This window comes from Dermacentor silvarum, chromosome 7, assembly GCF_013339745.2.
Source record: "Dermacentor silvarum isolate Dsil-2018 chromosome 7, BIME_Dsil_1.4, whole genome shotgun sequence".
Taxonomy (NCBI): domain Eukaryota; kingdom Metazoa; phylum Arthropoda; class Arachnida; order Ixodida; family Ixodidae; genus Dermacentor; species Dermacentor silvarum.
Genome location: NC_051160.1, coordinates 164,467,973 through 164,481,464, shown reverse-complemented (window position 1 = coordinate 164,481,464; position 13,492 = coordinate 164,467,973). Strand labels below are relative to the sequence as shown.

Sequence of the window (13,492 nt, the reverse complement as noted above, 5' to 3'; positions counted from 1 at the left end):
TGGGCTGCAAAAAGAACCATGAAAAACGTCCTGTTAAGTGTGCCAACAATGTTGTGTACGAGATCCCCCTATCCTGCGGTAAAGTATACATCGGCCAGACGGGGCGATGCAACATTGACCGACTCAGGGAGCATGCAAGAAATCTAGCTAATAAGGAGAAAACGCATCTTGCTGACCATTGTAGTAGCTGTCCCACTTGTGAACCACTTTTCCATAGCGTAAAAATCTTAGGTAAAAGCAAGCAGAAAACCGCTCGTGACACGTTAGAGGCTTTCTTTATCAGGAAAGCAGGTCAAGAGTGTGTAAGCGATACATCGATTACACTATACAATGCGGAAATGAAATTCCTTTTGCGCCTGGTGTAATCACTTCCTCTTTTTTGATGGTTTCCATACACGTTGTAACGATGCGCCTGCACAGCTTGTGGACATATATACCTGTGGGTCTGGCTTCAATAAATCGGTTGTTAGTTAGCGCCTGTGTTCGTCTTCCTCTCTGTTGTGCCGTCCCGTTGCGCTGCATTTCAAGATGGTTCTTATGCAGCGGTTATCGAAGCCAAAGTTTGTCAATAATTAAAGCCGGAGATGGCTGTCTTAGAAATCAGTGGTCAAAAAAACAATGCAGAAACTTTGGAACAACAATTACCTACCTCAAGAACAATTTGTTATTAAGTATTGTTTCCGGCTGATAAGGAGGGTGATCTTACTGTGCTTGAAAAAGGTGCATACAACGCTAAGGCGTTCAAAGCCATAAACTCTATGTTTGTTAAGCGGGATGGCGTGTGCCTTGAAAGAGTTAAGAGGTGCGCAGATTGGGTAAGAGCTTTAACCTAGAAGCCGTTTGTCGTGACTTCGACGAGACTAAGGGACTGTGTTTGCAAATGTTTTTTTTTTTCCAGCAAAAACGCACGAAGATGGGTGCCCGTTCCGTGTTATTGTATCGGAAAAGGGCTGCTGGCAGAAATCGGTCGCTTGCTTTTTACAGGCAAAGCTCAAGATTTTAGCTCTCAACGACCCTTTTAGCATCAGCAGCTCTAACCAAGTGACAGAATTTTTAAAAGACAACACTCCCGTGAGCTTCTCTGCTTTCTCTCTAGACATTAACGATTTGTTTTACTCATTCCCACAAAACGAGTTACTTCAAAAGCGTGGCAGAAGTTCCCACAAGCAATCCTTGAGGCATCTTCCCGTCTGTCCATATATAATTCCCTCCCGCAGTCTAAAGGGCTGACATGGCCACAGAAGGCGACAACCACGGTATAGTGGGCTTCCAGAATGAAGTCGGTCTAACCGCTAACCAGTTTTGACAACCATTTAATGTTTTACTTGACTTCGACTTTCGCTGCTTGGGGTGACTCACCATTTTTACAGAGGGAAGGCGTATGTGTTGGTTCCTGCCTCGCTCCTCTCCTAAGTGACATCTTTCTCACTCATTACGATAGGATTCTGTGCACTCGCTTAGAAGGATTGGCCGTTGCAAAAGTAATGTAGATGATTATTTAGTGTTTCTACAATGTGACAATGAAAGCTTGGCTTCGGCCATGTCTACTGTTTGTTCGGTGTTTCGCGAGTGCCTCCAACCTCTTATTTTGTCATGTGAATAGCCTGTTAACGCTTCCATTAGGTTTCTAGATATTGCAGTTCGTTCCTAAACAGTCACGTGTGTTGGTGCTATGAGCCCCGAGGAAAGAAAGCCATTCTACCATTTTCATCTGTGCATTCCAAATTAGTTAAGCGGGGCATCGTTAACCTTTGTTTTAAAAATGATCTTCTAAAATCTTGCCATCACTTGGTGCGCAGAGGCTCCGGAAACCAAGTTTTGCGGCTAAGCGCAGCTGGCTACCTCTTGCAACTGCTGACAGCAGTGGCAGGCAGCATGTTAAAGAAACGCCATGAGTATCTGGATTCCGCTGCCCAACCGAGCAGAGGCAGTAAAGTGGTTGTCATGCTGTATCTGCACCAAGTTAGCCATAATCTGAAGAAGATTGGCAATCGTGTTGGCGCTGACGTCGTGTTTTCAGCCCCTTTGAAATTGCAAGGTTTGTGCGTGAAAGTAAACAAAACTACAAGGACGCGTTATGATTGCAATAAAAAACACTGGGAAAAGTTGGGTTCATGGATGGAAGAAGTGGTTTATCGTATCCCTTTAGACTGTGGGAGGGAATATATATATGGACAGACGGGAAGATGCCTCAATGATTGCTTATGGGAACATTCGAACAATGTTAACAATCTGGTAAAGACTGGTCATCTAGCCACACATTGCTTCCGGTGTGGCTGTAAACCCTTGTTTGACAAAACACAAATGGTGTCCAGAAACCCGGATCAAGTGACTAGGAAGATAATAGAGGCGTTCGAAATGATTAGAAGTAATAACACTGTAATTTGCCCATCTGTTTCGCTGTCAAAAAAAGAAATCATGTTCCTATTGCAACAGCGGCCTGTGGTGGATGATTAGGCCGATAAGTGATATTTGCTGCGACGGTGGCGTTTTATTCCTTTTGTACCAAGGTATGTATGTGTTAACCATGTGCATGAAAAGTCCAGTTGTTAGCTGCAGGCGCTGTGTCGTCGTTCCCTTCGGTCGTCCTATGTGCTTTCTTGCGCTTACCCTCAAGTTACGCACAACCAGTCTATTCTTTTAAACCAAGGAAATTGAATACAGGAATGCAATGCTGTACTCCCACTTCACGTGATCTCGACCAATTATTTACTGGTGATTTGTGTCCTCGATCATCACCAAATTCGTGAACAGGAGCATTGACCTCTGGAATCAGAAATTGTAGATGGTGGGACAACAGTATGCGTGCCTGGTTTCTTGGCATGGTGCTGCATGCTGCAGGGGACACTGTCACGTACTGTGACAATACAATGCAAGTCTAGGTATCTGCAAGTATTGTGTACAATGCAAGTCTAAGCGTCCATTCAGTTTTGTTTTGTTAATAACACTTATGAGTGGATTTTCTTAAATCAAGACACATTGATGCGGTGAGCAGTGTGTGTGGCTGCACACACATCACGTCACTTAATTGGCAGAAAGAGTCTCACTGTAGTGTGTCAGCAGATGTATTTATGGATATAACGTATATATATGTGTGTATATATACAAAGTTATATCTGCACTGAATGAATAAAGTACTCATGGCGTCTGACAAAGCAGTGCAAGGAAATGTCCATAACAAAAACAAATTCATACGTAAAACGTGAATAGTGTCACCTCATAGGTCTGCACCCTGGAGTAATGGAATATTTCAAGGATTCACTTTGATTTAGCCATTCGGTATGTACCACCACTAGGCATGTGCCCATTCTTGGCCAATCCTCCAGGATGGGTTTGTTCCATTGTGACGCAGCAAGTACAGAATCCTTGAATGTTGCTTCATACCTGCCAGTTTTCTGTGCATGAACCTGTTGCCACCATTCTTCCCTCGACAAGCATCGTACATCACCTTTGTCCTCTGAACATCACTCGCACTGTGCATCCGCCTGACTTGGAGTTTGCTGAATGCATTTCGATCAGCATAGCTTATGAGTGGTGTAGTGCATAAGAAATTAAGTTGTGACCTTTGTGGTGGACAAACATAAACACTGCAAGAGATTACACACTGCATGGGCAAGAAAGTAAAGAAAATGTCACACAGCCTTCGTTATAGTTGTAAATCATCTTGTCAGACGAAAACAGAGGCCTCCTAGGGATGTCTAATGGATATCTGTGTTTGAACGTTCGGGACATCCTAAGAATATACCGAAATGATCCTAAAAAGCGCCGAAGTGAAACACCGAAAGAGGCCATATATATGGATGTGCCAGCTGGGATTTTTTTTTAAATGTCATTGGGACATTATTTCAATGTTGAATCCTGGCGTAGGACTTAGTCATGCTAATAATCACTTGTTTGTTGATGCTAGCCTGTGGCTTTGCAAGCTTGTAATTTGCCATATGCAAAGTGAAAATTCTAAGGTTCGAACAGTTTAAATGCCTTATTACGACTGTCAATTTGTAATTGCCATCTGCCGAGTAATGCAGCAATCAATAACGAAAGTAACCCTGTTTCCTTCACAGATATAAGAAAAACTCAAGTAGAATTCCACAACTGCCCAACGTAAACGCAGTGGTCATGCTCAGCGCACGGAAGGTCCAAAATTATAGAACTGTAGTTCCCTTATTTAGAACCTTCCGCTTGGCTCAGGTGGGATATTCAACCAAGTAAGTTTTTGAAGTCAATGCTATCATAAAATACGCAAAATTACAGTGTATGCATGAGCTTGAGATGTTATAGTTCAACACCAAGCTCCAGTGCTCGCATAACTACCACGATTTGTACGCCACATTCTCCGCGCCTAAAAAAAAAAAAAAAAAAACACTGCCCAAGCACTCCGTACAGATGGTTAACCAGCAGTGAAGCTGAAATGTGCGGCCCCGGTGTTTAGCAGTGGTTTAATCCCGACGCTGCATTGAAGCGTTTCTCAATTATTGGTTACATGTTTGTGTTTCTAGTGGAACCCAAGCGCCAATGGCGGGCGAATGCTGCTAACCACGACGCCAAGCTAACTCGAGATATCGAACGCATGCGACAACGGCGAGCCGAGGAGCCGGCGTTGCGGGCAGAGCAGGCACAACGCAGAGAACGACGTCACTAACGGCGCTGCCAATGGCGCGTGCGCTTGGGTGTGACGTAGAGAACGACGTAACTGACGGCGCAGCCAATGGAGACGTTTAGCGAAACATGGGACGAACGGTTTTTCGTTTAAACGTACGTTATAATTCACGTTTTAGTTTAACCGATAAACAAAGATTTAGGAGTAGTTCACGCCTTCAGCGTTAATGTAGACAACATCTCGGAGTTGTGCCAAGCTGTCCTTACAACCGTTACCACAATCAACCAGCAGCAAACAAAATGCGCGGTTAGCAGACGACGCGAACGAAGTTTACTCCAAATATTCAGCAAAGAAGCCAAATACCTTAAAGCTAGCCATCTGTGCCTGCTAAACTACTAATTTTTATTAGGATTTGTGTTTACTGCTCACATTGTGTACCAGTTTGTACTAACCACGCTGGTCACTGGTGCGTATAGTGCGAAACGGGTAAAGCGAATGCCAAGCCATTGGCCAAGCCGTCGAAATAACGTCGCGGATGTTCTCACAGCTGTGTAGCGTGCTTTGTGCTTTCGCGTTCTATGCCGGCACGTAGTGGGGTCCGGTGGGTTCGTGGGCTTTGCTTGTGCTGCCAGCAACTGTCAGAACAGTTGTGCTGATTCACAACTTTGTGATTGGTGCTGCGCTTTTGAAGCGTGCTTACTGTAACCTCTAATTCGAACTTTGGTGGTGATTAGTCGTGCAGTCACTCTAGTCGTGCAGTGCCGCTTGTGAGCTGTCCGAGTTTTCGTCGTGGTGTGACCACTGAAGTCGAAAGCAACCGCGAAATGTCGGCGCAGGTAAGCACTAAGCACAATTAATGCCCACTCTACAACGAATCTTGTTATTTCACTTTGAGTTCGTCCTCACCATACTATAATTTTTTACTTAACTGAACTCATGTCGCAAGTGAAACAACGCCGCAAACGCGACATTCGATCCCTTTGACTGCTACTCTTTAAGCGGTCGCGAGCTTCAATATACTGTTTTGCATAGGTTTTTAATGACGGTGTCTTCATTGTGCTGCGGAGGCGAACGTCTGTGCAAGTTCATTGAACCGCGGTTGTGTTTTAGTAGGATGATTTTTGGGCCGGCGTTTTTTCCTGCTACGTCGCAACCTGCCTGGTTGACAGAAAGTGGCACGACTTCAAGTTGCCCTATAATTTTAGTTTTGTGATTGCTGAATTACATACAGTACGAGGTAATAGTCTGGCGCAGTTAATTTGGCCACACTATGAATAACAGAGGCGTTATTATTTACCGCTTGTGTTTTGTTCTGGGCCGACGTTTCGCCCCATCTCGTTGTTCATGATACTGTCCAAGTGAAGTCCGTGGTTCACTATAGAGAAAGGCTATCGGCGTGTAAGTCTGCTCGATGACATTTACTTGAGGCCCTTAGTTTTCGGGGAAACTATCTTGTACCCGGCAGCGTTGAAACTTTAGCATTGGTGTGACGTGGGAAAGCACGGTTAAAGAAGGACTGACAGAGTGTACACACAATGAACACTAAATTTCAACAAATGGCTCGTTCGAAACCGAGCCACACATCGACAATGCCCACAAGTGTCAGGAATTTTACTTGCATTCCCTCTACAATATGCATACAAGCAATACAATTTAATCACCGGGCATCACATTAGTGGATGATTAACATTCTCCCAACTTCTCTGTCAGGCAAATGAGTTCCGCGCAAATCTGTAAGGTGGAAAATTTGAATGAAATCACCTTTAAATTTGTTACACCGCAGGCTCAACACAGACATTGAAGGCACATAAGGCAATACACATTGTCCTCTATGTTCATGTCATTGTGACTGCGCTACAACAAGTCACTTGCATCCTTCTATTTTGCTTACGTATATTGTAACGTTTCTCTCTCCCTATCTTTCATCTTAGCCTATAGGTACGTTCGAGTTGCGTGCACTGTCTGAACCAGTTCACAAGGGGCTGCACCCTGCCATTCGTTCCAGCGGTGTAGCTATGGCGCCCGCTGAAAAAGGTTTCAAAAGGTGCAGCGCTGGTTCATGATTTTGCTGCACCCACTCCACTGTCGGTGCCGCCTTGGTGCAGATGTACAGGTGTGCAGCAGCAGCGCAGTAGACGACGCAGCACACGGGCACGAGCACCGTTAAAACCCCACTTGTGCACGTCTGATGTATCTGCGCAAGTGTGGTGTGCATTTACACCCCAGATGCTGATCATATCTGCCATTCAGGATCACTCAAACTTACGCACTGCGTGTACATTAGTCGGATGTAACATAATGCCTGCACTGTGTCTGCACCTTGGCATTCATTTCGAGTGTCGCGCTGTGCCTGCACCACAGAAATTGAGCTGGGCAATTTCTGAACTTCTCATGAACTGCCGTGAGCTGGTTCACAGTGGTGCAGGCGAATCGAACGGACCTTATATCTTTCCTGCAGCTGCGTGACAGTTCAGGTGTCCACAGGTAAATGACACCATTTCGATTCATTCATCCTTTTGTCCTTACTACTACTACTACTACTACTACTACTACTACTACTACTACTACTACTACTACTACTAGATGACTTCCCAACAAGGTTATATAGCCATGAAGTTGTCATCCACTTGATAGTAGCACACATAGTAGAAACGCATATAGGTTTCTTGTAAAGAAAGCTTCACAGTTAAAAAAAAAAAATTTCCTCCGATCATTGAACCTGAGACCAATACCTTTCCCGTGTTGGTCACTGTACCATCCCTCTTTCCCTACGCATTAAGTTGTCGAATAATTTGGCCTGACCTTCAGGGGTGTATCCAGGTTGTTTCTGAGGGGGGGGGGGGGGGGGGGGTAGGGTCAACTTCTGTCAATGATGATGATGATGATAGTAGCCTTTCTTATTTACCGCAATTCACCGTTTCTGCTCACGATAAAACCGCCTTTTATACCGCTAGTGCAACATGTGTAGCGAAACCAGGTAACGGTTTCTCCAAACTTACAGGAAAAGGACGTTGCCCAACAAAGCCATTAAAGGGAAACTGAGACATCCACCCAAATGTAGCAATTGCTACAATGGAAACCCAACCGGGTTCCTCGAAAGAAAGCCTCGCAGTTGACGAAAAATTCGTCCTAGTCCAGGACTCGAACCCGGGACCACCGCCTTTCCGGGGCAGCCGCTCTACCATCTGAGCTAACCAGGCGGCTAGCAGATGGCAATGCGAAGTCGAATTTGTCGACAACTCGAAGCAAAGGCGTGGTTTTCCCTTAATTTCCTTAAGTTTCCCTTTAATTACTTATCTCCACCTAGCGGATTTCCGCTGAACTATTACGTCATACACTTGCCTTTGCTTCGAGTTGTCGGCAAATTCGACTTCGCCCTGTCATCTGCTAGCCGCCTGGTTAGCTCAGATGGTAGAGTGGCTGCCCCGGAAAGGCGGTGGTCCCGGGTTCGAGTCCCAGACCAGGACGAATTTTTCTTCAACTGCGAAGCTTTCTTTTGAGGAACCCGGTTGGGTTTCTGTTGTAGCAATTGCTACATTTGTGTGGATGTCTAAGTTTCCCTTTAATTACTTATCTCCACCTAGCGGATTTCCGCTGAACTATTACGTCATACACTTGCCTTTGCTTCGAGTTGTCGACAAATTCGACTTCGCCCTGTCATCTGCTAGCCGCCTGGTTAGCTCAGATGGTAGAGCGGCTGCCCCGGAAAGGCGGTGGTCCCGGGTTCGAGTCCCAGACCAGGACGAATTTTTCTTCAACTGCGAAGCTTTCTTTTGAGGAACCCGGTTGGGTTTCTATTGTAGCAATTGCTACATTTGGGTGGATGTCTAAGTTTCCCTTTAATTACTTATCTCCACCTAGCGGATTTCCGCTGAACTATTACGTCATACACTTGCCTTTGCTTCGAGTTGTCGACAAATTCGACTTCGCCCTGTCATCTGCTAGCCGCCTGGTTAGCTCAGATGGTAGAGCGGCTGCCCCGGAAAGGCGGTGGTCCCGGGTTCGAGTCCCAGACCAGGACGAATTTTTCTTCAACTGCGAAGCTTTCTTTTGAGGAACCCGGTTGGGTTTCTATTGTAGCAATTGCTACATTTGGGTGGATGTCTAAGTTTCCCTTTAATTACTTATCTCCACTTATTGCCTCTGAACTATTACGCCAACACAGCCATGTACTTGGCGGCTGTGTCTGATAATTTATCAGTCTCGAAGTTTAGTTGGTTCATGTTCCTGAGTCTAAGACTCAGGAACACGAATTAAAATAAATGGGCGGCTAAAGTGCACAAGTATCTGTACTTGAAAAGCGGGGACACAGAATGGAGGAAGAGGTCAAGAAAGTTGTCAACCAAGTACAGGGTAATTGACACTGTAAATAGACAACCAGGGGGAGTCATCAGAAAGAAAGTGAGAGAAACGGAGACTGTTATTTGGATGTTAATTGGAGAAGAAAGAAATTAGAAGGGGGAAAATCTGTTCGACAACACAAAGTGCAGTGCCGTGCTATTTTAGGCTCGAATCAGTTGCCTAAGGACAAAACATACAGTAGCAAATATTTGGAACAAGATTAGGCATGTGAATGCTGCAGCCAAAATCCGGAGACCACTCAGCACATCCTAATGGAATGCGAAGGGATTCACCCAGTGAGAACCGTAGGTAACGTACACCTTCCAGAAGCGCTTGGGTTTTAAGTGGACGGAACCGTCAACTGGTCAGCAGTCGCGATGAGCAAGAGACGTTTACAGTACTGGTGGAAAAAAGCAGAGAATTGATGCGACCGGATTTCTTGCGGTACAAGGTTCCAGACGTTCCTTCTCCCCTTGCTCCCTCACACTTGGCGCGCACTGCGCTACATCACACCCACGCTGTGAAAGAACCAGACATTCCTTTTCCTCTTGCTCCCTCACACTTGGCGCATGTGCACTCCACGCCGACACTGCGAGGGTGTATGTACCGAGCAGTCTACTGTTAAAGGCAACACCGGAGCGCGTGACCTCTGCTCGGAGCCACCGTCGGCCGGCGGCTGCAACGAGTTTCGCGCAGGCGCAGTGAACGCTGTGGGCGGTCCTCTTACGTCGTCTGCAACCGTGCGCTGCCGCGCTTTGGATAGTAGCGAAGCAAGCCGATCACGGATTTTTAATGCTGGCCGGTGACTGCATGGTCAAGCTGAAAGAAGCTGAAAGCATTTCAAGCTGAAAGCATTTCAAAGCTGAAAGAAAATTACGCGAGGCAAAATATTAACTCGCAGATATTTTTGCCATTTCAACTTACAAGACCAACATGATAATTTTGTTTTACGGACGTCTCTTTGTGGTACAGCTATATTAAGGAATATTTCTCCGTGTGTAGTGCCCATCTCATTTCTACTAATGCATATTCGAGTCGCTGCATTGCGCAGGCTCAACAAAGAATCCACAGATGCCTTTAAAGAACATATTACTTTATAAAGAGCTATCACTCGAACTATTGTTGAATCATTGGAATCGACGCACACAGTAAAAAAAAATTTTAACGGGCAAATCTTTATGAAACGAGAAGGCGAACAAAAGACGGCAGTGTCAATGTTGATGACATTTAGGGCATTTATCTGATCACAAATCTATCCAGTCACTTTCCTTCGAGCTCGAAGGGAAGTGGCGGCTATTAAATACGAATTACGCGAGCTGTTTGCTTCGCGACGATCTGAAGCGCGGCAGCCGACAGTAGCAGACGACGAAAAAGCACTGCCCATAGCGCTCACTGCGCCTGCGCGACACTCGTTGCAGCCGCCGGCCGGTGGTTGCGCCTAGCAGACGCCACGTGCTCCGGTGTTCCCTATAACAGTGGACCGCTCTGTACATCACCGACACATGTTACTCCGAGGTGAAAAACCTAGACATTTCCTCTCCTCTTCCTCCTAACTCCCTTCCAACTCGTTTTTTTTTTCTTTCGCGCATGTGCACTGCTTCCTGCGGAGGGCCCTCCTGGGCACGGACGGACGTTTTGCCTAGGCACATACAGCTTCGCTGTAAAACATGTAGAGCATACCTGATTAAATCATGCCGGCTAGGTGACCATTTGTCACCGCCCCATTTCAAAGGGGATGTCATTAAATTATTATCATCATCATCATCATCTGAAGTTTCTATGGCGTGAACGACTACAGACAGTGTCGTTCTTGGTCTGACTCTTGGTCCTGCGACGCACAAGTTCACCGCTTTCGCACGGTCCCGTATCGCTGTCTGTGTTCACATTGTCTGTATTCACATTGCTACTGTCGACCTTCTGCGCCTTGCTAGCTTTCTTTCTCCGGCGTCAATGTGCTACGCTGCACCCCTGTCCTTTCCGGGTAACGTTAAGAGGCAACCCATGACACCCCGAGGGGGATCTAAGTTAATCAGGCGCGAAGGCGCTCGCGCGGACATGAGCGTGCTTGACGAAAGGAACATCCCCTCATTTGCCCGCCGTCGCCGCCGGGACGAGTAAAAGGCACGGCCGGCGTTAGGAGGTCCAAGGTACTCGTGAGAAAAAATAACTACGGCAACGTCGGTACAGAAAACAGCTAAGCTTGTGAGCGAGCTAGCTTTACTTCTACGTGGCTGCTACCTCTGGTACTTGCAAAAAATACTTTTGAAGAATGCTGTAGCCACATGTTTTGCGACAGAGCCATAACCCTGTCAGCGAGGGGCGATGCAGAAATCTGAGTGGCCGGGGGGGGGGTCAGGACATCCAGACATACTCCCTGGATCTACGTCTGCTCACCTTGCAATCTGCTTGCCTCTTGTTATGTCAGATGGTAGAGGGACCACACCAAGAAGGCTTTGGTTTCAGGTTCGATTCCCGGAGCTGAAGCAGTTTTTTTTCAACTGCAAGTCTTGCTTTCTGAGAAACCATATGGGTACGTAGCTTCACGCTACTCTCAGATGGATGACTTCTCTCTTTGATCTTCAGTTTCACTGCTGTGACCTCCAGTGGTCTTATTTGCATGAAAAATAATAATCTTTATTACGTCCAATCATGTCGCAGTTACAAATCCAGCCCGCAAAAGCAACATTGCTTGTGCCCGAGGCTGGGCAGTCGGCGGGTAGTACTGATATGTGTACACAAAGGAAGTAGTGACACATTAGAAAAAAAAAAGAGAAATATTGGGAGAAAATTAATATTGCCTCAACAGCAAACCATTGGGTGCTGCAAGAGCATGCACTGAGTAGGACTAAAAAAGAAGAAAAAAAGGGCATTTACATTGAAGGTAACTTCACAATCAGGTTCGCACAAAACAGGTTCGGGTAGATACCAAAATGGAAAAACATGGTACATAGTATAAAGCCTTCTGAATTGCTCCGTCCTTGTATACATGCTTCAAAATCCTGAAGAAAAAGTTTAACAGATATGGGCATTACGTATCACCCATGACCTTAAAAATGATTTGTTTAAATGTTCCAGCCATATCATTCTCATTCAACTTATTGAAATTAGCCGGCACGTACAAAGTACGGGTCCTCTTGCCGTAGTTTGTGTACACACGAGGTACCAGATATTTTTCTATCTGACGTAAGCTGCGAGATTTCATGTTCAAGTTTTTGAAATTAGTAGAAAGAACAACTGTTACACATGGCGTCAAATAGAACTTGTTGCTCGACAAACCTGTCTGACTTGTACATGCTCAGCAAGACATCTTCCCCATGACCGAGTGTGCCATACGAGAGGCTATAGGAAATTTTTCTTAGGATGCAGTTAATTATCTTAAGTCTACTAGGTAACTAGAAGAAGCAAAGCCATAAATTGTTATTCTGTACCTTATGATCGATTCACCAAGTGCTTTGTAAACCACTTTACGAACATTTGCATCGCAGAAAGATTTAAGGGCATACAAATGAGCGGACACAGCACGTAAGTGCATTGCGAGCTCTTCAATGTGGATATTCCATGACAACGTGTCGTTGAAGTGTAGCCTCAGGTATTTTGTGTTTTTACCACAGTTACCGGAGGACATGAGCATGCAAGGCAGTCACTACTGGTGTGGAGATAAACAGGGGAAATATCTGCGACTACTTTATATGGGCTATGAAAACATATATCATGTTTGTCTGCAATTTATTATTAACATTTTGTTGTCGATCAACCAATCAAGTAGTTTAGAAACATCATGTTGTAGTAGTCTAGCGGCTTCGAAAATTTGTTCGATACAACCAAAGCCGTGTCATCAGCGTATAAATAAATTTTTGAGTTTAGTTACTGGTAAGCAAGCAAGATCATTCATGTAAGTGTTAAACAAAAGCGGTCCCAATACAGACCCTTGCGGTACCCCTGATTTAACACACTACAAAGAACTATAGGACTCTGCCACACGGACACATTGCTGTCTGCCTGTTAAATAGTAAAAAAAAAAAAAAAATGAATAATACGGGCCTCTGAAACCACATCTACTTAGTTTTGACAGTAACCGTTCATGATCTAATGTGTCAAATGCTCTTTGTAAGTCAACAAAAAGAGTCAAAACAACATTGTTTTTATCGATTTCGATACAGATATAGTCATTAAAATCTTCTAACAGGCCTGTAGTACTCTGTCCTGAGCGAAAGCCAAACTGCGCTCGGTTAATAAGGCTAAACTTTTCACAGAATGAGGCCATATTAAGATAGACTATTTTTTCCAATATGCTTGCCAAGGACGAAAGAATTAAAATTGGTTGGCCATTCTCATAAAGTTTTCGAGATCCTTTCTTATAAAGAGGTTTCACAATGCTAACTTTCATGTTTTCATGTATCTGACCGGTTTTTAATGTTTCATTTAAGATGTAAAGCAGTGTTGATTTGAGCACATCGAAATTTGCCAGCTGTATCTCTTATCCTAATTTTATCAAAACCTGAAGATATTGTTAAGCTCATGGATCATATTATATCCCATAATTCGGCTTCATCA

At 45.0% G+C, this 13,492-nt stretch overlaps 1 protein-coding gene across 2 annotated transcripts in view; it reads left to right on the top strand.

Moving 5' to 3' along the window:
• The first annotated feature begins 5,103 nt into the window (after positions 1-5,103).
• The window catches only part of LOC119458655 (coiled-coil domain-containing protein 9), a 75,619-nt gene continuing 67,230 nt past the window's right edge, over positions 5,104-13,492 (top strand). Inside the window, exon 1 of one of the 2 annotated variants that reach the window (XM_037720518.2) lies at positions 5,104-5,433. In XM_037720518.2, coding sequence (XP_037576446.1) covers positions 5,422-5,433 — 12 coding nt within the window. In that variant the 5' untranslated portion in view covers positions 5,104-5,421. The remainder of the gene's footprint in view (positions 5,434-13,492) is intronic. The other variant, XM_037720520.2, reaches the window with a different exon arrangement.